This window comes from Babylonia areolata, chromosome 21 (genome assembly GCF_041734735.1).
Source record: "Babylonia areolata isolate BAREFJ2019XMU chromosome 21, ASM4173473v1, whole genome shotgun sequence".
NCBI lineage: Eukaryota > Metazoa > Mollusca > Gastropoda > Neogastropoda > Buccinidae > Babylonia > Babylonia areolata.
In genome coordinates, this window is record NC_134896.1 from 6,461,730 (window position 1) to 6,488,589 (window position 26,860).

The 26,860-nt window shown below is 40.4% G+C and overlaps 2 protein-coding genes across 2 annotated transcripts; one reads left to right on the forward strand and one right to left on the reverse strand.

The window, feature by feature from the left end:
* Window positions 1–306: 306 nt before the first annotated feature.
* On the forward strand, window positions 307–10,565 carry LOC143295744 (NPC intracellular cholesterol transporter 2-like). Its single transcript, XM_076607365.1, has 4 exons — window positions 307–516; window positions 6,116–6,226; window positions 7,000–7,175; window positions 8,225–10,565. Exons 1-4 carry the CDS (start codon window positions 426–428, stop codon window positions 8,309–8,311), a joined length of 465 nt encoding a protein of 154 aa, XP_076463480.1. The 5' UTR covers window positions 307–425; the 3' UTR covers window positions 8,312–10,565.
* Window positions 10,566–17,872: 7,307 nt separating this feature from the next.
* LOC143296715 (uncharacterized) lies at window positions 17,873–26,152 on the reverse strand. Its single transcript, XM_076608770.1, has 3 exons — window positions 25,780–26,152; window positions 22,489–22,696; window positions 17,873–18,532 (listed from the first exon to the last, which is right to left on the reverse strand). The coding sequence occupies exons 1-3, from the start codon at window positions 26,049–26,051 to the stop codon at window positions 18,479–18,481; spliced, it is 534 nt and encodes a 177-aa protein (XP_076464885.1). The 5' UTR covers window positions 26,052–26,152; the 3' UTR covers window positions 17,873–18,478.
* Window positions 26,153–26,860: the final 708 nt, after the last annotated feature.

Below are 26,860 nucleotides of genomic sequence, written 5' to 3' on the forward strand. Positions count from 1 at the left end.
AGGATTGAACTCGATCGGGTGTATACTTGGGCACCGGTACTGGTAGTGAACTGAAAAATCTAAAAGTCTGGTTTGACAAGCCGCTTATGTACCTAGATAGTAGACAAAAGGGATTGTTTAGGTTAGGAGAAAAAGAACCTGACATATGAATTGTTTTTATGCCCTCTCCTTCCTCCCTCCCAATCACCATCCCCACCCCTCAACCCCCAACCCTTTTTAACCCACTGGGGTAAAACCAGAGGTGGTGGGGCGTTTGCTGATCATCACCGTTCGAGTTGAGTGAGCTCCCCTGACAGGCCTTGCTTGCGGAATCTCACGTGACACAGCGGTGTTGTCAGCAGCGCAAGTGTGGTCACAAAGACACTGTTAAAGGTTAAAGAAACGACTGATTTTATAACGAAAAACAGATAACACAACAATCAAAAATGAAGCAATACGCAGCTGCTTTCGTGGTCGTTTTGATTTCCATTGTTCTTGTTGAAGCCGACTGGCATACCGTGGGTTTTAAAGACTGTGGTAAGTTGATAACCCTTTTTCCTGTTAATCTCATGACAGTCGAATGATCCCGATCATGTGACTTCATTGAGGGGCGTCGGCAAGAGTTCTCACATAACTGTAGCATGTAAGTTACTTAGTTAGGCTTGAACTACGATGACTGAGAGAAAAGGGGAAAATGTGACTGAAACTATATATTTATTTCATATCTTGGAAATGCAGACCATGATTCAGCATCTTCCGAAGTCAGAATTTGGGAGAGGTGACACTGAGACTATTATTCATGTGGCTCTCAGAATGATATTGATAACACTAAACATCCGGGTTGAGGTGAAAGTCCACTGACGCGAAAAACCGATATGTGTGTGTGTGTGTGTGTGTGTGTATTAATGAATTTCGTACTGAAAGGAGAAAAAATGGCATCAACCTTTTTTTTTTTATTGGGCATTGTCATTTTTGTCATGCACATTTTATGATTCTTTGGGCAAATCCCTTCTGGACTAAGACCCAGTAAGAGTATTCACAGAGAACAGAGATCCCCCTCTACCAGGTCATATACTATCATAAATACATTGACTGTCGAAATGAGTGCAACCGAATAATTAAAAAGGCAAAGCGTGAATATGAGAAGAAGCTTGCAAAAGAAATTAAATCAAACCCCAAATATTTCTGGAAATATGTCAAGTCAAAGACAAAGGCAAAGGTTGGAATAGGACCCTTAAAGACTAATGATGAAATCTATGTTTCCCATAAGGACAAGGCAACCCTATTAAATTCCTTTTTTGCAAGCGTTTTTACGAAAGAATCTAGTGATAATATCCCTCGCCTAGAAGGAGAAAAATCGAATGGAAGATTAGTGGTGGACATTGTTGTCACACCTGAGGCAATTTATGATAAATTAAAAGGGTTAAATCCCAACAAAGCCCATGGCCCTGACAAGATACCCCCCAGAGTATTGAAAAAGTTAGCTAGAGAATTAAGTGTACCCCTGAGTATCCTCTTCAGTAAAACTTGGGAAAGTGGAATTATTCCAGACGTGTGGAAGAAGGCAGATGTCGCGATATTTAAAAAGGGAACCAAAACTGACCCTGGTAATTACACTTACAGGCCAGTGAGTTTGACGTGTGTAACATGAAAGTATTTGAATCCATAATACGAGATACAATTGTGGCACATATGTCAAATAATAATCTATACTCCAAGTGTCAGCATGGGTTTAGAAAACACAGATCTTGTATTACCCAGCTCCTAGAGGTAATGGAAGACTTCACAGACATGATTGATGACGGTTTTAATATTGACATTTTGTACCTTGACTTTAAGAAAGCATTTGACAGTGTCCCTCATCAAAGATTGCTTGTTAAACTGAAGGGATATGGAATAACAGGAAATATTTATAAGTGGATAGAGCAGTTCTTATCTGAAAGAGTTCAGAGAGTTAGAGTGGGTAAAGAATTCTCAACTAACGAGAAAGTTTTGAGCGGAATACCCCAAGGAAGCATACTGGGACCTGTTCTATTCACCATCTTTATTAATGACCTTCCAGACATGGTAACAAGCAATTGCAAGATATTTGCAGACGATACAAAACTGTATAACATAAGTAACCACAAGGATATACTACAAAGAGACATTGACAGACTACAAGACTGGACTAGACAATGGAACCTATATTTTAATGCCGCAAAATGCAAAATCATGCATATAGGTAACAGAAATCCTGAACATGAGTATTATATGGATAGTCAAAAAAGTATAAGCATTACTAAATGTACCGAAGAAAAAGACATCGGAGTTATCTTTGACACAAAATTTACTTTTGAGAAACATATTCATACGGCAATCAATAAAGCAAATAGTATGCTTGGAATTATTAAAAGGACCTTTACTTACCTTGATAAAGAAAATTTCCTTTGTCTATATAAAGCCTTGGTAAGACCACACTTGGAATATGGTAACACTATATGGGGATACCCAAACCGGAAAGGATTGCTAGCATCAATAGAAAGGGTGCAAAGAAGAGCTACAAAATTATTAAGTGAACTAAAAGACATGGATTATGGAGAAAGGCTGAGGCAACTGGACCTTCCATCACTGAAATATAGACGATATAGGGGAGATATGATCCAAGTATACAAAATCATATACAATTTAGATGATCTAAGAGTGGAAGATTTCTTTGAATTGAACACTGTTGAAAAAACACGAAGCTCTAGCAAAGATATATACCCAAAACATACTCGATTAAATGCCAAAACATACACTTTTACTAATCGCGTTATAAAATGGTGGAACCCACTAACAGAACTAACCAAAACAGCACCAACTCTTAACCAATTCAAGAATCTTCTGGACGCTGATATAAATGTAAAGATAAAAAAAGTATTAATATGATGATTAAATTACTCGTAGGAAAATTACCGCATGCAATGCAGACACTACTCAATGTTGACGAAAAAGAAGGGACATCAAAAAGGCCGCGAGGCCTACTTCGTCCCTATTCTATACCTATACCTATACCTATTATGTGAGCAAGATTTCTCTCCTCTTCTTTCTGTCACACAACCATCATGATCATCGACTTGCCAGTTCAGTTCTTGGTCATATGTGTTTCTTCAAGAGATTTCCATCAAAACCTAGCTCCATTATTTGGTTGTTCAAGCACCCTGCTGCTGCAAGGATTAAGGCCAGACACGGTGGTGAAATTTTGACCAAAATCATGATTTTTTGTGATTTTCGTTTTTTCGCATAATTTGCTTCTTCAGCATCTAATCTTTATAGTCCATTTCACCTGGCTACTATATTCACTTAAATAAAGCTTCAAACAACATCAACATGTGTGATTTCTTGTGAGTACAAGCACATCTCTTTCTTTTCCTGTTTTCTCAGTTTTGTGTTTTGTCTTCGTAATACCATTTTTCAAAATGCTAATGCTCAAAAACTTTAAAAGATAGCATGTTCAAACTTGGTATTTTCTTTCTTTATGTATTCATCTTTATTATAGTGCAGTGGTTTGTATAGTGGTGGTGGTGTGTCCATCGAGATCGATGATGACCATCGATGTCATCCAGATTGGGGATGGGGGGAGGGTGGTGGTGGGGTGGGGGGAAGGATGCTCATGAATCTATCTGTGAGTGCGCAGATGGCTGAATAGTCCAATCTGCGCACGAAATGTTCGCTGACAGTTGGGGCAGACAAAGACAGGCATATCATTGTCAGAGAGCTTGTTTGCCCGTGACTTTCTGGCCTGCCTCTTCTGAACAGCTGCAGCAGTCCTGTTGGCCTCGCACAACTTGGCGCCTTTGTGCACAGCAGCGCGCCATTTGTTACGGTCCACTGCAGATTCCTCCCAGGAGTCAGGGTTGATATCAAACGCTTTCAGAGAGACTTTCAGAGTATCTCTGAAGCGCTTCTTCTGACCTCCGTGTGATCTCTTCCCTTGTTGCAGCTCGCCATAGAAGAGCCTTTTGGGCAGCCGATGGTCTGGCATGCGTGCCACGTGTCCAGCCCAGCGAAGCTGGGACTGCATCAGGATGGTGAAGATGCTGGGAAGGGTGGCTTTTGCGAGCACCTCTGTGTCTGGGGTCCTGTCTTGCCACTTGATGTTCAGTAGCTTCCTGAGGCATGTTGTGTGGAAGTGGTTCAGCTTCTTGGCATGTCGTTGGTACACTGTCCAAGTTTCGCAGCTGTACAGTAGTGTGGGGAGAACTACTGCTCTGTAGACCTTTAGCTTGGTCTCAAGACTAATGCCTCTTCTGTTCCAGACATTTGCACTGAGTCTACCAAAAGTTGCACTTGCTCTTGCAATCCTGACATTCACTTCATCGTCGATGGTCGCATTTCGTGACAGTGTGCTGCCAAGGTATGTGAACCGCTCCACCGCACTGAGTCTCTGACCGTTGACTGTGATGTTGGGCTCAACGTAGGGTTTCCCTGGGGCTGGCTGATGGAGAACTTCAGTAAAAGAATGAATATACACTCATTTGAAAAACATTATGTCAAGGAATTTATACACATTTCAACAGAAAAATAATAATAAATGTATTTATTCAAATTCCAGAATACCACTGCACTATGATAAAGAACAAATATAAATAAATCAAATAAAACAAACAGAAATAACATATCTATAAAGGTACTGAAGTTTTAAGCTTTTAATTTTTGTGTTTGTCGGCCATTTTGGATTCGTTTCCATGGAAACCGTCACGACAAATTGCACTAAATGACCTTTTCAGACATGTTTAGTCCAATATCTTTGCACACCATGTCACAGAAAGCCATAAACTTCAAGTTTATTTCATACGTTTTTGTACTACCGTGTCTGGCCTTAAATATGTCCGCTTGAACAGGATTGCATTGATTTTTTTTTTTTTTTTTTTTTTTTTTTTTTAATCGCTCATTTTCAACTGAACAAAATGCTTGCTTTGATTTTACTTTGATTGGTGCATTTCAATCAAGATTAGAGGTTTAATTTTGTGTTAGATAGATGGCTCATTTGTTTTCACATGCAAATTTTGCATGAATTTTCCCTTGCTAATTTTGCATCATTAGTTTCAGGTTCAAGATTCTACCTTAACACTGGACCTGAAATGTTTTTAATTTTAGACAACCTCAATTCCCTTTTCACTTTTTGTAGTTATTGCTTTGATGATTTCCTTTAAACACTTTATCATCACTATTTCCGGTTTTATCACATGGAGTGAATTTGAACTTCAAGGAAAGAACTGATATAAATTTACAAAGTTACATTATGTGATTATCAATCTTAGAGTCAGATTCAGAGATTGCGCCAGAACATATTGTAATTTGTATGCTTGTAAAATTGTATTTACTATAAATTATAATACTAACCTCTGAGAACAATTCTTCTCCAGTCCTCATTTTTAAGATTTTACTTTTTTTTTAGTGGCGGGAGTTGAGTTTTTATGAGCAGGATATTAATAAGAAATAAATCAGCCTTGCTTCTACTGTATTGAATATCTGGCTATCCAACGTGCCAACAGATATTCTTAACAAGTCTGATAATCATTGTGTCCTCATGCTGGTTACAATAAAAGAGATGCCCCCAGAATGCTATATATATGTGTTTTTAGTGGTATACATTCAAGATTGAAAATGTAGTTTAAACTTTCTCAGTTTCTGTGACTTATAATGTGTAAGGTGAGTGTGTCTGAAATTTGTAAAGTATTACATGTAGCACTGTAACTGTAGTGTAAGTAATGATGAAAAAAAAGAGCATAACTGCTATAGTATATGTCATACACAAGATACAGGCATGGTATAAATATTGTATTCAGAAAAAAGTTCTATTGGACTATGGAAAAAATATACAGAAAACAAAGTTGTTTCCTGAAGGTGTTTTTAAGATATAAATGGTATAATTTGGAATAACTACTTCTAATGTTCTATACTAGAATTTGTTGAAAACTAATAAATTATTTCTGGTGCCTGCATGACTGTATTAGTGTGTGTGTGTGTGTCACTGTCACTGTCACTGTCGTTGTGTCAGTTACATCATACATGTGTTTGATGGTTAGTATGTCTCACAGACACTGTATGTGTGCAAGTTTTTGAAAACAGAAAAGTCTGTCTTCAATCAGTGGGATTGTGTTATGTGCAGGCTCCGAGAAAGGTAATGTCACCCAAGTTCAAGTCAACACCACTGTGGATGAGGGGACAGTAGTGCTGAAGAAAGGCACCTCAGTGGAGTTGAGGGTTTCTTTCACGTCAAGTAAGAGATCTGTCTAGTAGATCTTCTCACAAGCCTTGTTTCAGTGTTATGTACACATTCAAGTTAACATGAATGTCACACCTTTTCATTTTTTTGTTTTTCCATTTATCCTTTCCCCTCTTTCTCTACATGCATGCAAATTATGTACAAGCTCCTTTATGATTATATTATCTTGTTTATGACAATCATCACACTGGCATCATCTCTGTTTTTGGTGTGTTGACTTCACTGATGATTTAATTTGAATTGTCGCGCAGTGCTGATGTAAGAACAAAAATTCTTTGGTATGTGCGTTTGTGTTCAACTACTTCCAGTTCTGTACAATATTTGTGTACACATAATGACAATGATACGTATGAATGAATAATCATTTCATCAGGTATCCAGATTTCATGATTGATCTGATTTTTAAAAGAAAAATTTTTATCTCAGTAACTTTACTATGTTTAATGTTTTTCAGCTTTCCGGGTACTTTCCTTTTTCCGGTGGATACTGGATAGTCAAAACTAAAGCAGATGTCACTGACCTTACATGTTTTTTTTTTCTTTTCTGGCTATGGTTGGAATGTTTGGAACTGAAGAAGAATGACTGATTATTTCTAATTCTGTGATGATGCTTCCAGTTACTGCAGGGTTTGGACTTTTCTGGAGGACAGGCTTGTTTAATTTGTGTTATAATGAATAGTTGTGTGCACCCTGTAAATTGTTGCGACAGACGTGTGTTATTAACTGATTAAGTCTGTGTTGTAAAATTCGGTGGTGTTTTCTGTACAGATGAGGATACTGGAACTTTAACGTCATCTGTGCATGGCATCCTCGGAGGTATTCCAATCCATTTCCCCCTGCCCAATCCTAATGTTTGTCAGGACTGCAACGTCACCTGTCCAGTCAAATCGGGCGAAAGCTACGTTTACACTCCGAACATCGACGTAAAAACTGAGTATCCTTCGGTAAGATCTGTGTCTGGCACCATACCATATATAAAAGAGAGTAGATAAAATCATATATTATCTATGTTAAAATTTAAATCATATGATATATTGTCTGAAATCAGAAATGTTGCAAATGTTGTCATCTGTATAAAACTCAGATTAAAAGTTGTCTGTGACCACAATCTTGAAATATGAATGGTTTAATTAGAATGAATAAACTTTCAGTTGACAATGTGGTTATACATTGGACAAAGAGATTTTTTAGGGAAAAGTTTATCAAAGCATGAACTGAAGGATACTTTTACCTTGAAATTTTCAGACAAGTTGAATGGCTTCTAATGAAGAATACATCAAACATTGTTATTCTGTATTGAACCGAAAAATTTCTCTGATCACACGTAACTTGGGACAAAGATGTGTGTGAATGATCAGTGGGTGTGCAATAAGGTGAGGGGAGTGAGTCTGTGTAGTCAACCTGATTCTATTATCTGTGGGTGTGGGGGTTAGTTGGGCTGGGTGCGAGCTCTTTACAGTTATTTATACACAGAATATTCTGTTTCGTTCTCTGTAGGTCTTGACAGTTGTTGATTTATAAATACACAGAATATTGTGTTTCATTCTTTATAGCTCATTACGGTTCTTGATTTACAAATACACATCATGTTCTGTTTCATTCTCTGTAGGTATTTACAGTTGTTGATTTATAAACACACAGAATATTGTGTTTCATTCTCTGTAGGTCTTTACAGTTGTTGATTTGTAAACACACAGAATATTGTGTTTCATTCTCTGTAGGTCTTTACAGTTGTTGATTTATACCAGAATGTTGTGTTTCATTCTTTATAGCTCATTACGGTTGTTGATTTATGAATACACATCATGTTCTGTTTCATTCTCTGTAGGTATTTACAGTTGTTGATTTATAAACACACAAAATATTGTGTTTCATTCTCTGTAGGTCTTTACAGTTGTTGATTGATGCACAGAATATTGTATTTCATTCTCTGTAGGTCTTTACAGTTGTTGATTTATACACTGACTATTCTGTTTCTTTCCTGCTGTTACAGGTACGACTGGTGGTGAAGTGGGAGGTAAAAGATAACAATAATGCTGATGTCTTCTGCTTTGATGTCCCTGCCGAAATTACTGACTGATCACTTTGAATACTTGCCACAGCAACTGTTGCTGGCTCACAGTTTGCCTTCATGTTTAACCTCCACCCTGGTCTAGGCCACAGTGGGGATGTTGTGGAACTGATGTGTGACTGTCTGTAGATACATACATGTGTAAACTTGTGTCAGCCTCCGTGTGTGTGTGTGATTGTTCATTGATTTTGTTTTTAGTGGTGGCATTGTTTGTTTCCGGAACTTCATTTAGACTTTCTTAAAGCCCCCCCCCCCCCCCCCCCCCAGCCCCCCTCCCCACATCAGTGCCTGCTTTCCATGCAGCATAAAAAGATCAACACTGTGTCTATGCAAGAAATGGATTTGCTTATCAAAAACAGGATCAGGGATGTAACAATGCCAATTTTTTTGTCTTGTTCTGGAAGTAGAATGAGAGTTGGTGCATTTGGACAGTCACTGTTATTTTCCTGTTCTCTCTCTGTCCCTGATGATTTTCAGCTGTCAACCAGGCTGTTTTAAAAAAACAGCTTTTGTAAATTGAATCTCTCCCCTTCTCCCCTGGAATGATAGTGTGGAAATGATTAAAATATCAGTGTGTGTGTTTGTTTTTTTTGTTTTGGTTTTTTAGTTTAATCTGTAATGATGCTGCTCTTTGATGCTTCATGGTGATTTATGGTCATTCCAAGCCTGTTTTTTAATCTCAAGTCTTTTCTGTTGCGTTAAGTGATGGAACAGCTGACGATGGTTGTTAGTGATGTTTATTAAATATTACATTGTTTTGTGCTCTCTGTGCTCAAAGAGAAGCCCTTACATGACAGGAACTAGTGCATTTGTTTGTAAACCCTCAGATGCTGAAAGTTCAGAACCAAGTATCCTCCGATATGTGCATTTTCTTTGGAATTAGAAACGTGATCATGTAATTGTGCACAAGGAAAGAAGTGTGTGGGAGGAAAGAAAGGAAATGAGAAGGGTGAGTTTGAAGTTTCCTCTTCATGTCTTTGTAAAGGTGATAGATCGTGTTGTCCATGGACAGAGTCTGTTGGGGATGTTAATGCAGTGTGTATTGACTTGTCATGTTCTCGTTCACAGCATGGAAAATGCTAGACATGCAAATGAAGGCATTGCTGGTGATTGCGTCATCAGGTTTGTATCAGCAAGTAGGACTCACTAGGTCTAGGTCAGCAAGTATGGCCCACAAGTCTAAGTCAGCATGTATGGCCCACAAGGTCTAGGTCAGCAGGTATGACCTGCAAGGTCTAGGTCAGCAGGTATGACCTGCAAGGTCTAGGTGATGACACACAAGGTCCAGGTCGGCGAGTATGACCCACAAGGTCTAGGTCAGCAGGTATGACCTGCAAGGTCATGAAGAGAAGTTAATGAGTACTGCAGCTGTCTTATTAAAGGTAACACAGATTTTCCATGATGAATTAGTGCGGAGATGATTGATTACATGAGAGAAGTTAATGAGTACTACAGCTTTAAAGGTAACACAGATTTTCCATGATGAATTAGTGCGGAGATGATTGTATGTCCACTTGACTGAGCTCGAGGTGAGGAGGGATGTCTTATATTTTGCACCAGTGGGTTTTGCTGAATGTATTGAATATCTACGGTTGGAGTATGATTGTCACTGAATGAATAGATAGCTTTTTGTACTTTAACGCTGCTGACAAAGTGTGTGTGTGTTGGAAAAAAAGAAAAAACAACCACCAAAATTTGCTTGATTTATTAAAATCTTTTTATTTTAAAGGTTATTCAGTAGTGATTTCTGGTATGTATTTTTATTGGCTGTTAATGAGTTATGATGTGTAACTTACATATTATACACTGCAAGCAAACAGTGAGTGAGAACCAAAGCAACACCTGGAAATGATTCATTCTGAATGAATCTGATTATGACCTTAGAGAACAAAGACATACTTAATCCCATAAGCATAGCGATCATTCCATTATACATTGGCACAAATTTCACAACATGGTGAATGCTAGCATATTTTTGAAAACAATAAATCTGTTTATTTTGTAGTTCACTGTTTCTGTTTTTTTCTTTTTTAAAATTTTGTTTTAGTAAAAAAATTCTTCTGTATAACAGTTTACACTGATATATCTGGTCAACTGCCACCCTAGTTCTCTCTGCTTGAGTGGTGGATGTATTGACTTATTTATATTATTCAGTAGCTGCTTCTTGGTCTTATGCAGCATTATAAGGAATCATTTGACACTTTTTGCAAGGCTTGAGATTATCTCTAAATATGCAATAAATGCTTTCTTTTTGGAAAAGAAATTGTGAGTGTTCGTGATGGTGACACACTGTTGTATGGAAGATGATTGAGAGAGAGAAAAATATTTTTTCATTCAGAAGACAGTAAAACAGAAAAGGTGTAATTGCCAGCTGCCATAACAAAGTGGTTAGCACTGTGGACTGATGTCTGGGAGGAGGGGGGTTTGATTCCCAACAGAGGTGGGTTTTTTTGCCTGCGGCTGAATTTTACCCTGAGTGTGCTATGGGTTGACTGGGACTACACAGTTGAGTTTACTCATCATCCACTTCACAGATGCGTCTTTTGATAGTGTTGCTCAAAGTTCTCGACCAACGCTGCAAGTGTCTGTATCTCACAGGCTGGTGAATCATAATGACGGGAAGTGAGAGTACTACCTAGTTGAATAGTACCAAACCTGGACATCCATAGCAGCATCGTCCTCCTCCTCCTGCTGCTGCTCCTCCTCCATCAGCAATGTAAAAAGTGGTCCTAAATTATGTGGCCTTTCATGCCCTGCTGTCATGGTGACCTTAGTATCAATGACCCTCATATATGTACGTGTGTGAAACTGATATATAAATGTCATATTTTAATTACACATACTTACCGTGACCCACTGGTGCAGACTCCAGCAGGGGTCTGGATTCCTGTCCCGTCCAAACTACTAGTCCGCAATGCGGAGAAATCGAAACAAGCTGCGGCAAATAGCCTCCCTGGTGTTACTGGAAGCAGCATCCTCTTTTCCGGCAGCCATCCTGGATTTCCTGACCTGTCCTACATTTGCGGCAAAGTTTTTTTTTGCATTTTATATGTTTCTGTCCTTTCATTGACTCCTTGTCTTTGCATGTTACCATGTTTTCAAACAGCGTCAAACTGCGTCGATCGTTTGGGTATATATTACATCTACTGAATTATTTTTTGGGGGTGGCAGGTTGGGGAGATACTCTCTCCATACAACGATGCAGTGATTCACTGCTGCTGACACCATTTAAACATCACAAATGGAAGGTTCTAACAATGAAGAGGTTGATGAAGACAATGAGTTTCAGTTTCAGTTTCTCGAGGAGGCATCACTGTGTTTGGACAAATCCATATACGCTACACCACATCTAAAAGGCAGATGCCTGACAGCAGCATAACCCAATGCGCTTGTCAGGCTGAGTGCACATATATATATATATGTGTGTGTACCTATCAGAGTGGATTTCTTTTTACATAATTTTGCCAGAGAACAACACTCATTGCCATGGGTTCTTTTTCAGTGCGCCAAGTGCATGCTGCACACGTGACCGGTTTATCATCTCGTCCAAAAGACTAGACGCTCAGTTTGATTTTCAAGTCAAACTTGGGAGAAAGGGTGAGAGCGGGATTCAAACCCACACCCTCGCAGACTCCCTGTATTGGCAGCTGAGCGTCTTAACCGTTCTGCCACCTTCCTCCTTGAGGACAATGAATACGGCATTTCTGACGATGAAAGCTGGAGGAGGCGATGCCACTCCACCACCAAGATCAGACGAGTGTTCGCTGCTGGGGAACAAAAGAAAAGGAGACAACTGGCGGTCCTGGGCACCGAGCTGAATAATATTTAACAGAACTATGGAACTGGATGGTCTTCAGTGAGTTTAAGAAGATAAGAAGAAGAAAAAAATGGAGAAAGACACAAACTGATGAAAGTAGCCAAGGTTTGACCTGAGGCTATGTATATCAGAATGACAAGGTAAACTATTTTCACCAGTCGGTGCCAAAATAATGGGTTGCTTGGAATGTGTGTAAAAAAAATTTTTTTTAAACCCAGAAAGAAGCAAAAAGGTTAAAAACTGACTACATTGTGTAATGAAATTTTCAGTTCTAAAAAGCATTATAAAAAATTAAGTTCTAAAACGCATATGTTCTCATTCCAGTATTTTCACATACACACAATAAAGTTGTTTCTTATTGATCTCTTTCTTGATAATCAAGATTAGGCGAGTGATTTAAGGAAATGGGATTCTGTGCATCTGGACTAAAAATGAAATTAGTAAAGGAGAAAACAAGTTTTTTAATTAATTTTTTCCCCCTCACCACATCAATTTTTAACACACCCTGGAAATATTTTATACACACTGAACACAAAAAAAAATATCATCAGTGATTCATAAGAAAACGAGTGTGTCTTGAATGTTTGATTTAGATTAACTAGTTTATCTGCTCTTAATGTATACATTTTTTGTGAAGTGCCATTGAATGCCAAGGTTAAACACACACACACCATTTCAAATAATTCCCACAATACTTTATTAATAAAATAAAATAAAGAAATGAAAAAAAAACCCAGTAAAGCTGAAAATCTTTTCTTCTTTTTCTACATGAAGAAAATTAAAATATTTTATGTGGAAAAAACAAATACCATTGGATTATGACCGACTAGAATAGCACAATCAAAAGGATGCACAACTGCTTACACAATACAAGCATCTGACATTGCTCATCAAAACACTGAATGCTTTTTCATAATGCTGAGTTGATGAAACGAGCCCACCGTTCCTGAAGTAATTGTGTATTATGTGAGGCTCTGAAACAATTCATGCAATGCATGAAGAATCCTACAAGACACAACATTTACACAACCCACACAACAAGAATAATAATAATAAATATCATCATCATCATCATAATCATTACAATTATCACAATGATGATAAAGAACCAACAAATAATATGAAAACTTTGCACAATTCCGAGTATTCAAAAATTTTGGAAAACACATAAACTGAAATAACATCTGTACAAAACTGCAACTAGTTACATTTGAGAGGGAGAGAGTGCGCCTGTGTCTTTGTCCTGTTTTATCACAGTTTCACTGGAGATACACAAAAACAACAAAAATGAAACTCACAAATAAACTGCAATACTCTTATACTGAGCCTGTACAACATCACAACATTTTTAAATTGCTGAAATTACATTACACTTTGACATTGTATACTTCCATTGCACACACACACACACACACACACTACAGTATAAAGAACAGAAACATTTGAGAAAATATTTCTGGGGAGCTAAGAATAATATCAACTACAAAGAAACATTTGTAAGTGTATGCGTGTGCATGCGTAACAGAACACTTCTACATATATAAAGATCTCTTTCTTTCTCTTCTCTTCTATATATATATATATATATATATATATATAAAAGTGTGTGTGTGTATTCATGCGTGCATGTGTTTGTTTGTGAGAAGGAGACTAGAGATATATATGTGTGAGAGACAGATGAATAGAGCAAATAACCTTATTTTTCCAGATTTTTTTAAATAACGATTTTGCAGCCACAATCACAATGGAAATAAAATTGCACAACATGACAAATTGTACATCCTAATAAACAAAGCACCAAGATTGAACTATACATGCACAACAGGCAAATGGCAATAAATTCTTGAACTATGGCATCTGTGTATTATTCATTTGAAGAAAAAAAAAGGGGTGGTTGGGGGGGGGGGGGAAACCACATACACAACAGGCAAACAGCAATTACTTCTCAAAGGATGGCACCTTCTTGTTATTCATTTGATAAAGAAAAAACCCCAACAACAACACATTCTGCAGTGTAAATCTACAGCAAAAAACAATGCAAAGAATTGTAAATCGATAATATTTGGAATGCCAGTGATCGCTACCACTTCTCTGTGTCAGTTTCTCTCTGAAAAAAAAAAGGAAAAGAAAAAACAAAAGGAAGAAAATTATTCTGATTAGACTGGCGTTTACAATGCCTGCAACTTCTTGTTCATCAAAATCTGTTTCTCTTCAAATTCCTCTCTGATGATGTTCTTAACTGGGCAGAATCCATTATCTGACTTCAACAAATCACACAACCACGCACACACATTTTTACACACCCAAACACTCTACACACACAGACACAGAGAGGAATGGAAAACTGAAATATTTCAAAATGTCAAGCAGATATCACATCAAAAATGCACTAAAATTGGTGATGCAAAAAACAAAAACAAAAAATGGGGGTGGAAGGGGATTTTGAAAGGAACAAATGCCCCTGGAACAGGCAAGTCAAACAAATGCCACTGGAACAGGCAAGTCAAACAAATACCACTGGAACAGACAAGTCAAACAAATGCCACTGGAACAGACAAGTCAAACAAATGCCACTGGAACAGGCAAGTCAAACAAATGCCACTGGAACAGGCAAGTGCAAAGGAAATAGATTCATATTCTGCACCACACCTGGGCTGAAGAGTATCAGGGAATGAAATTGATTAAGTTGGAAGAGTCACACATAACGCTGACTCTAGACACACCACAGCAGTCAACACTGCTCAGTGTAACAGTCAGGGAAATGAGGGGAACCACTGCAAAGCAATTGACATCTATTTACTGGGGTTTTTTTCCGTCTGTTTATTCATTTATCTATCATTTTTACCAGAAGCCCAGCCAACAAATAAGCACATAAGAGGCATGAAAACACTGTTATTATTGATCCCAGAGTTTAAAGGTTAAAGGTCCCATAGCTGTTTATGGCCGTCGGGGTCAGTGAATTCATATCCACTGTGTCTAGGGCACAGCACAGGAAGGCGGGACCCTGTCCTCCTCCCTTCTGCTGTTTTAACCTTCCCCAACTGAAGACAGGTACCCATTCACACCTGGGTGGAGTGAGGAAAATGGGAGGGAAGTGCCTTTCCCTTGGACACAACACCAGGTTGAAACGGCGGATCGAACCCTGACCAGTGGATCGGAAGTCCAACACCTTACAGGATACTGTTTCTGTCATAGCGCCTCATCTTGATCCCATAGAACCAGAATAAAATGAAAGAAAAAACACACACACACACCTGGAATAAAATCAAGCACAAGTACAGTCATGAAAATAAACCAAGGACGCTGACCAATTCTGTCAATTTTTTCACAGGAGGCATTTTAAAAAGAAATCTGAGCACAAACATAATCATAAATAATAATGATAATAATAATAATAATGATAGTATTCATTTAGCGCTGAATCTAGTGCAGAGACAAATCTAAGCGCTTTCACACAAGTCATTCTCACGCATGCAGTGTGCAATAACACACAAAACTATATGTATCAACAGGCATACAAAACAACAAGAAAAAAAGAAGTACCAGCTGGCAACTCACACATCCTTGGCACAAAAAACAAATAGAACATATGAAGATTGCCCAATTATCAAGTCCAGAAAAAGAATAGAAAATATTCAAGGCTTTCCAGAAAAAGAAGGTAAACGGACTAGCACAGCAGACTACATGTCCGTCTAGGGAGCAAGAGAATTTGCCTACACTGGTTCGAATTCCACATTTGCTGGTATTTTCTCCCCCTCCACTAGACCTTGAGTGATGGTCTGGACGCTAGTCATTCGGATGAGACGATAAACTGAGGTCCCAGCATGCATTCAGTGCACATAAAGAACCCATGGCAACAAAAGGGTTGTCCCTGGCAAAATTTCATAGAAAACCCCAATTTGGTAGGAAAACAAATAAAACTGCAGGCAGAAAAAAAAAGAAGAAGAAGAAAGAAAGGGTGGTGCTCACAGTGTAGCAACATGCTTTTCCTGGGGAGAAAGCCCAAATTTCACACAGAGCAATCTGCTGTGACAGAACATTTGTACAAATACTACAACAGAAGAATGGAAGAGGCAACAAAGAGCGGGAAGAGACCAGGAACAAAGACAGTGACAGAAAAAGATGGGGACACTGTATACACCGAGAGTGTCCCCAGAGGAGTGGGGAGGAAGAAGAAGGTTGGGGGGGGGGGAGCAGAAGGGTGGGGGGGTGGGGGTGTGGGGGGGGGGAGGCCAGAGGTCAACATCACTGACAGACATGGTCACGATGGTGGTCTAGTGGTAACACGTCTGCCTTGGACACTAGAGAATCTGAGCGCACGGGATCAAATCCCACACTCAACTGTTTACCCCCACCCCCTCCACTAGACCTTAGGTGGTGGTCTGGATGTTAGTCATTCAGGTGAGATGAAAAACTGAGGCCTGGTGTGTAGCATGCACTTAGAGCACATAAAAGAACCCATGACAAAAAGAGCTGTCTCTGGTAAAATTCTGGAAAAAAAACAAAAACAAAAAACACTTTGATATGAAAAAAACAAATACCATACACTTGCACATGGACAATAAAAAGAAGCTGCACCCTGATAACACACTCTCGCCATGGAGAGCAGCCTAAATTTCACAAAGAGAAATCTTGTGACAAAGAGTAATACAATACAACAGAATTGTCATTTTCGAGGGAAGAGGGAGTTCTTGTGACTGCTCACACACACACAGAAAGTTTCTTTATTTAATTATTGTATTTTATTTTATTTTCCCTCAACTCCTAACTAAGCATGTTGGGTTACACTACTGGTCAGGCATCTGCTTAACAGATGTGGAGTTGCATATATGGATTTGTCTGAACACAGTGTCACCTCTATGAGCAACGGACTGAATGAACTTCTGATTTCTAAAGTGGAGTTGAAGAAAGATAAATATTGTGTGTACACTATCAAATCATTTATTGTTCTTCACCAGTTTCCTTCAAAATTGGGCCAGTTTGCCACACACACACAAAGAAAGAGAAAATAACCCAACAACATAAATCTTGTGTTTTTCACAGATTTTGCACATGTTCTATGTATAGATATATATTAAATTATTGAATTATGTAACTAACAGTTCTTTGTTCAAGGAACATTGTAGCTAATTCAGTGAAAACACCTCTTATCCACCACCACACATAGAAAAATATGCGCGCGCGCGCACACACACACACACACACCTCTTTCATATTAATCTCTTCTTGTACGACAATCCTATGCTTGGTCGCTGACATCTGTTCAATTTTGTACTTCCCTGCTCACACCACTGAAACTATTCACTGACTCTCCGGCAGTGACGTCAGTAGTAGCAGCAGCATTGTTGTAGCTGCTACTGTCATTGTTCTTGTTGTTGGTACCAACAACTACACTTTTTTCCCCTAGTCGATAACTAGGGCTATTTTCTTGGTGCTTTTGCAACCTGTTTTTTTTTTTGCAAAAACTGTACAAATCACCAAGTCCTGATTTAGATTATATCTTAACTAGCTAAATGGAAGATTCCAATTTCAAAGTCTACCAGGGAAGCCTCTAAACAAGAACTGTGGCCAGCAAGCCACTTACAACAAGAAAAGTATAAACCAAGAACTGTCTTTGGCACCGTTTCATTCTGAACAAAATACCGTGAAAGACAACTGAAAAAATAAACAAACAAACAAAACAAATAAAAAAAATCAATAATGCTGTATTCACAAGGCACACATAACAGAGGAAGACATAACCAAAGAAGTGGACTCACTTTGTTGGTGCAAACAGCAGGACCAGGGGGTTGGGAAATACTTACAGTAATACCATGCACAAATACAAATAAAATAACAGGAAGAATGCTTTAAAGATACACACAAAAAAACAATAAAACATAGCTGCTTGAGATCTAAGAGAGAAGATGAAAGGAAAACAAAAATAGAGGACAGCAACACACAGGTGAAAATTACTTACAATAAATTTGCAGAGGACAATCTAAAAAAAAAAAAAAAGATTAAAAAAAAATAATAATAAAATAAAACATTAATAATTCATCCACATTCATTGTCCACAGGACATGGGAATTCTACAACTTGAAACCCACCCCCACCCCCACCCCCGAAAACAACAACTTCCCACACAGAGGATAAAAAAAAATTAAGGATCTGAAAAACAAACAACCACCACCTTCACCACAAACATTTTGCAGTGGAATAAAGGAATCTTCAAAAACAGACAGATTGCTTCTCCACATGCACACAGGGCGCCGTTGGGATCATGACAATCAATGTTGAGTGGTCACAATGAATTCAGTGAGACTGGCGTCACCTTCTGTCACATGATCCCTGGACAGGCGCAGACTGTGGGAAGAAGTCTACTCCACAAACTTACTGTCTGTTTCGGCTTCAGTTTCTTCCTCCAGATCTTCCTGCACAAACATAAAAAAGAAAATCATACATCAGTACAGACAGACAGAGAGAGACAGATACAGGTAAACAGACAGGTACAGACAGACAAATGGAGACAGACACAGGTAAACAGGCAGGTACAGACAGACAGATGGAGACACAGGTAAACAGACAGGTACAGACAGGCAGATGGAGACATACAGGTAAACAGACAGGTACAGACAGACAGACGGAGACAGACACAGATAAACAGACAGGTACAGACAGATGGAGACAGACACAGGTAAACAGGCAGGTACAGACAGACAGATGAAGACAGACACAGGTAAACAGGCAGGTACATACAGACAGATGGAGACACAGGTAAACAGGCAAGTACAGACAGACAGATGGAGACAGACACAGGTAAACAGACAGGTACATACAGACAGATGGAGACAGACACAGGTAAACAGACAGGTACAGACAGACAGATGGAGACAGACACAGATAAACAGGCGGGTACAGACAGACAGATGGAGACAGACACAGGTAAACAGGCAGGTACAGACAGACAGATGGAGACACAGGTAAACAGACAGGTACAGACAGACACATGTAAACAGACAGGTACATACAGACAGATGGAGACAGACACAGGTAAACAGGCAGGTACATACGGACAGATGGAGACAGACACAGGTAAACAGGCAGGTACAGACAGACAGATGGAGACACAGGTAAACAGACAGGTACAGACAGACACAGGTAAACAGACAGGTACAGACAGACAGATGGAGACAGACACAGGTAAACAGGCAGGTGCAGACAGACAGATGGAGACAGACACAGGTAAACAGGCAGGTACAGACAGACAGATGGAGACACAGGTAAACAGGCAGGTACAGACAGACAGATGGAGACACAGGTAAACAGGCAGGTACAGACAGACAGATGGAGACAGACACAGGTAAACAGGCGGGTACAGACAGATGGAGACAGACACAGGTAAACAGACAGGTACAGACAGACAGATGGAGACAGACACAGATAAACAGACAGGTACATACGGAGAGATGGAGACAGACACAGGTAAACAGACAGGTACATACAGACAGATGGAGACAGACACAGGTAAACAGGCAGGTACAGACAGACAGATGGAGACACACAAGTAAACAGACAGGTACAGACAGACACAGGTAAACAGACAGGTACATACAGACAGATGGAGACAGACACAGGTAAACAGGCAGGTACATACGGACAGATGGAGACAGACACAGGTAAACAGACAGGTACATACAAACAGATGGAGACAGACACAGGTAAACAGACAGGTACAGACAGACAGATGGAGACAGACACAGGTAAAAAGGCAGGTACAGACAGACAGGTGGAGACAGACACAGGTAAACAGGCAGGTACAGACAGACAGATGGAGACAGACACAGGTAAACAGACAGGCACATACAGACAGATGGAGACAGACACAGGTAAACAGGCAGGTACAGACAGACAAATGGAGACAGACACAGGTAAACAGGCAGGTACAGACAGACAGATGGAGACACAGGTAAACAGACAGGTACATACGGAGAGATGGAGACAGACACAGGTAAACAGACAGGTACATACAGACAGATGGAGACAGACACAGGTAAACAGGCAGGTACAGACAGACAGATGGAGACACACAAGTAAACAGACAGGTACAGACAGACACAGGTAAACAGACAGGTACATACAGACAGATGGAGACAGACACAGGTAAACAGGCAGGTACAGACAGACAGATGGAGACAGACACAGGTGAACAGACAGGTACAGACAGACAGGTGGAGACAGACACAGGTAAACAGGCAGGTACAGACAGACAAATGGAGACAGACACAGGTAAACAGGCAGGTACAGACAGACAGATGGAGACAGACACAGGTAAACAGACAGGTACAGACAGACAGATGGAGACAGATACAGGTAAACAGGCAGGTACATACAGACACAGGTAAACAGACAGGTACAGACAGACAGATGGAGACAGACACAGGTAAACAGGCAGGTACATACAGACAGATGGAGACAGACACAGGTAAACAGGCAGGTACATACAGACAGATGGAGACAGACACAGGTAAACAGACAGGTACATACAGATGGAGACAGACACAGGTAAACAGGCAGGTACAGACAGACAGATGGAGACAGACACAGGTAAACAGGCAGGTACAGACAGACAGATGGAGACAGACACAGGTAAACAGACAGGTACATACGGACAGATGGAGACAGACACAGGTAAACAGGCAGGTACATACAGATGGAGACAGACACAGGTAAACAGGCAGGTACAGACAGACAGATGGAGACAGACACAGGTAAACAGGCAGAGACAGACACAGGTAAACAGGCAGGTACAGACAGACAGATGGAGACAGACACAGGTAAACAGGCAGAGACAGACACAGGTAAACAGGCAGGTACAGACAGACAGATGGAGACAGACACAGGTAAACAGGCAGAGACAGACACAGGTAAACAGGCAGGTACAGACAGACAGATGGAGACAGACACAGGTAAACAGGCAGGTACAGACAGACAGATGGAGACAGACACAGGTAAACAGACAGAGACAGACACAGGTAAACAGGCAGGTACATACGGACAGATGGAGACAGACACAGGTAAACAGGCAGGTACAGACAGACAGATGGAGACAGACACAGGTAAACAGACAGGTACATACAGACAGATGGAGACAGACACAGGTAAACAGACAGGTACATACAGATGGAGACAGACACAGGTAAACAGACAGGTACAGACAGAGACAGACACAGGTAAACAGGCAGGTACATACGGACAGATGGAGACAGACACAGGTAAACAGGCAGGTACAGACAGACAGATGGAGACAGACACAGGTAAACAGGCAGGTACATACGGACAGATGGAGACAGACACAGGTAAACAGACAGGTACATACAGATGGAGACAGACACAGGTAAACAGACAGGTACAGACAGAGACAGACACAGGTAAACAGGCAGGTACAGAAAATGAGGATGGGCAGCCTGAAAAAAAGACATGAAAGACTGACTGGAAAGGTGAGACGGAAAGAATGCAACATCTGACATCAGAAAGAAGCCTGCATGTGTGTGAGGGAGATCAAGAGAGAAAGACTCTAACAGTCTGAGTGATATCAGATGAGGCAATAAGAAAAGGCTGTGTGTCTATGCATGTGAGAGAGATAGAGAGACTAAGTGCTATTTTAAGATGGAGCAATAAAAAAAAAAAGCCTGAATGTATATGCATGTGAGACAGATTGAGACTCTAAGTGATATTTTAGGAGGGAACAATATAAAAGCCTGAATGTGTATGCGTGTGAGAGAGATTGAGAGACTGAGATTGAGAGTGAGTGAGAGAGACAAAGGGAAAAAAAACTGTACAGGCATAAATCTGTGCTCACAAGTGTGCAGTTTTACATGCATGTGAATGTGCTTCTGCCTATCTTTTGATCTGCCTAGAAAGAGTCTGCAACATAAAGCACAAGTCAGCTCAAAATCAGTTGATCTGACAATAAACTGTTCTGAGAGCACAAGATGTAATGGCTAGGTGCTAATATAGCTATTAACTTCAGCTGTTATAAAAATGTAATCTTTTCATGTGCATATGTAGTTCCAGACTAACTGCTCACCAAGTCTACCAGAGGCATTATGACCCTTAAAGGATAAAACATTTCTTTTAATAGTCACAGCTCTCCTGCCACAACTCAGTCTGGGCATTCCTCTTCACGCGAGTAACACCTCTACCAGATTCTGTGACAGATAGCGTCCTTCATCCTAAAATACTATGATCCCAACTTCATAAACCAGAACAGAATATAACTAAAAGAAACAGAACTGTGTCAGTGCATGTTGTGTGTGAAAGGCAGCACAAAAATGTGACACCAGGGTTCCTACTTTACCACCCACATACATATTACAAATCTGATTACCTTCTCCTCCTCCTCTGCCTCGGCCTGTTTCGATGCAGAGAAATCCTCTACAAAGTCAGGGACCTCCCTGACTGGAGAGAGATGGTCGCTGGTCACGCTGGTGGTGGCCGCCTCCCTGTTCCTCTCCTCTGGCCAGGTGGAGGGAAGCTGTGTCACCCCCACCAGCTCTGGCTCCCCCTGCTTCTCCCCGACTGCATTGTCACTCAAGCTGCACACACAACACACATGATGTTCATATGTATAATGTCCAGTGATTTTTTGCTTTTGTTTTTGATAGTCCTCATAGAATAACTTCATTGTATTCTAACATTTCATTGTCTCTTTTTAAAAACAAGGAAATTTTGATCGGTCACTTGACTCTGTCAGTTATTTAAGAAAAATGTAAAACATAAAGAAAAGATGTAAGACACATCTTCTGAAGTTACAATCATAATCCAAGATGCCCAGAACTGGCAGTTTTTCATCAGTGACATTTCTGTGCTGCACACTTTCTATGATTTGTGGATGAGGGAGACTTAAATATTGTAATAATCAGAAGTCCAGAGGACATACTTCTAACAGACTTCTCCAAGACGTTCGACAAAGTAGACCAGAGTTTCCTTGTCCACAACACCCAACAAATCAGCATCACTGCCAAGTCCCAAGATGTATATTAACTGTATTCTGGACAGAAGGCAGGTCAGGTTTGTCAACAAGAGAAGATTTGTTTTAGATCATCTTGAGGAAGGTGGCAGAATTATTAAGATGCTTATCTGCCAATATGGCGTCCCTGAGAGTCTGGGTTCAAATTCTGGCCTTGACCTTTTCTCCCAAGTTTGACTCGAAAATCAAACTGAGTGTGTAGTAATTCAGATGAGACGATAAACTGAAGTCTGATGTGCAGGCATGCACTTGGCACACTGAAAAAGAACCCATGGCAACAAAAGTGTTGTCCTCCGGCAAAATTCTGTAGAAGAAATCCACTCTGACAGGTACACAAATGCATGGATGCATTTGAGGCCTGACTAAGCGTGCTGGTTATGCTGCTGGTTGGGCATCTGCCTAGCAGATGTGCTGTAGCATACATATGGATTTGTCCGAATGCAGTGACGCCTGCTACAAAAATAGAAAACTGAAACTCCTATTTACTCAGCAGTCCCCCAAGGCAGGGACTTGGGACCCAGCCTCTTCCTGTTGCACAGTAACCACCGGCCATCAGGCCTGTCCTCCACTGCTGGCTGTTCTTCTGATGACACTGTCTGCCACAGAGATGTCAGTACTGCCAACAATCACCATCATCTATGAACTTGCCTTATGGCAATGAAGATGGAAGATAATACTCCATCCCCAGAAATGATCAAATCTGCAGATGACCTGATGCCCACACATCTAGGACAAAACAAATCTCTATACTCTGCATGGCCCAGAGCTTCAGTATGAAGCCAAGTAGCAAGCTCAGTTGCTTGTTACAAAGGACACAAAAGGACACACAGGTTAACACTGCCTCAAAATAAGCCAGCAAGTGCATGCTTTGTCAAGTCCATCTTCAAGATCGGCAACTCACAAGTCAAAGAAACTGCCTAGAGTTAACACCTTTATTCCTGTACGGAAATTTTTCCATCACTGCCATACAGACCATGAAGACCCAGAGGCATGCTGCAGGATGATTCTGGCATCATTTCTGGTGCTGTCCCACCTCCAGTGCCAGACTGGCTACAGGTAAATACAAGCCTCACATGGGTCTTATCTCAGTAAACATCAAATCATCTCATTTCCCAATGCCATCTTCTTCATTTCACTTGTCCATTAGTCTGGGTGACTGTTGGGGCACCACCAATAACCTGTCAACCACCTTCCTCCATCCTTCTCTGTTTTCTGCTTCCCTAAGGGCCTCTCTCAGCCTCAGACCTGTCCATTCTGGGATGTTGTCTTCCCTAAGGGCCTCGCTCAGCCTCAGACCTGTCCATTCTGGGATGTTGTCTTCCCTAAGGGCCTCGCTTAGCCTCAGACCTGTCCATTCTGGGATGTTGTCTTCCCTAAGGGCCTCGCTCAGCCTCAGACCTGTCCATTCTGGGATGTTGTCTTCCCTAAGGGCCTCGCTTAGCCTCAGACCTGTCCATTCTGGAATGTCTTCCCATCTTTTTTTCTGTCTGCTTCTCCTTCTCCCTCCTTGAACAATCCCATCTACAAGAATAAAATCAAATGGCATGGCTTTATCTCTGCAAACATTATATTCTCTCAATTTCCCAATCCCATCTACAAGAAAGAAATCAATGCCACTCCTGCCCAGCAGATTCATAATGATATGAAATCCACATACACACAACTTAACTAAAGTTAAAGGTTAAAGGTCCCAAAGCCTTTTATGGCCATCAGGGCAGTGAATTCATACTCATTGTGTCTAGGGCATGGCATAGGAAGGTGGTGCTCAGTCTTCTTACACCATTTTAACCAACTGAAGTCAGGTAACATCCATTCACACCTGGGTGGAGAGAGGAGAATCAGAGTAAAGTGCCTTTTACCAAGGACAAGACACCATGCCAAAATGGGGACTAGAAGTAGAACCCTTACCACTGGTGAACACTGGATCATGAATCCAATACTTAACGATTCTGACAAGGCACCTTCTTTCTTCTTCTTTCTTCTTCACATAACACCATCAACATTGACTTGCCGACGACTCGGTCATGGCTGATGCATGCTGGGTATTTTTGTGTCTCTATAACCCACTGAATACTGACACGGATTACAGAATCTTAAAGTGCATATCTAATCTTCCATGTTCATATACGCATGAAGGGGGTTCAGGCACTAGAAGGTTTGCACATAGGTTGACCTGAGAGATTGTAAAAATCTCCACCCTTAACCCACCTAGTGCCCTTACTGAGTGTGAACCCAGGACCCTCAGATTGAAAGTCCAATGCTTTACCCACACAGCTATTGAGCCCGTACTTGCTACAAATGACACAGTTATCACCAAAAAACCTGTCCATCTTCCACAGTTCCAGCAAGAAAGGAATGGATCTGAGCATGTGGACTGTGCCCCTTCCCTCAAGTACTTGGAGTCTCCATCAATGCATCTTCTAGATGGGCAGATTATCTCCTATGATGAACCTAACTGGTTGTAATGATAACGTGACTAAATATTGTTACAACACTGTATGCTTTCTCAAAACACACAAAATGAAATACACATTCGTCGCCTTAGTAATAAATACATGTTAAATCATATAAGCTGGGTGTAGAATCAGAAACTGTGTGAGTGTTATTCCACGCGAAATTTCTAAAAATAAAAATAATAAATGAACGTACCCTGCAACAGCATCGACAAAATCGTCGTCGTCGTCTCCACTGCTAGCCGTAAACGAGTACTGACCGGTAATCTTTGTCCTGTTACTGTTCTTTTTTCTTCGATTATTGTCACTGTAGATATCCACTTCTTGCCTCAACTCGTGAATAATTTTACGAATCTCTGCTATCTCCCGATTCAAGCGGACGTAGAGGAGGTAGACAAGACCTGCACCTGTGGCCGCTCCAGCAGCCAGGCAGACGACATATGGACCTAACTTTCGAAATACAGACATTGTCTGTTTAGTATCAAAGATTGATCCCAATGGAAATCGCAGAATCAAACAGACCTTGCTGCAGAACTTTCGCAATGAAGGGACGAAAGTGAAACTTAGCTTTGCCGATTGGGTACATGGGACATAACTCTAGATTCAGAAATTGGGACCGAGATGGGCGGGTCCGGTATTTTCATCGGTTAGGTCTAGATGTCTCTTCTGATCTCTGCGTGGCGCATTTTCTCACGTAGTTATACTTGTTTTCCTATCACATATTGCAAACACTGTTCAGGGCCTCTAAGGGATATACCTCTAAACAATTATCTCGAAAAGTTATGACATCCTGATTTATGTCGTCTGCTTAGAAAGACAACTCTCAGAGTCGGTACGTGATTATCATATCATGTGTCAAGGCTTTAAGGCTTTATCAGCCTTTTGCCAGATAATTAGGACCTTTTCTCCCCTTTTTAAGCGTTTATAAGAGTGTGCAATTACTAGTGTTATGGCTGGCTCAAATGGATAGATCTATTTGGAAGCCAAATTACTGCTTCTTCTCCGGCTCTTCGTAGGACATACTACCCATCATAGTCCTTATAATTTGCTTGGAAAATCTTCTCTACAAAGTTTCCTATCAAGTCAATAAATCTTTCAGAATTTGTTTTCTGACGAGTAGCTAGGGGGCCATACCACATTACCATAGTCCAGGATTTTAACTGGTCTTACTAATGATTTAAATAATGGCACTATAACATATCTATTTTAGCGGATTTTAGCACCCTTGGTAGGAAGGTATATATATCTCAATGCGTGGCATTTCTTGAACTTGAACT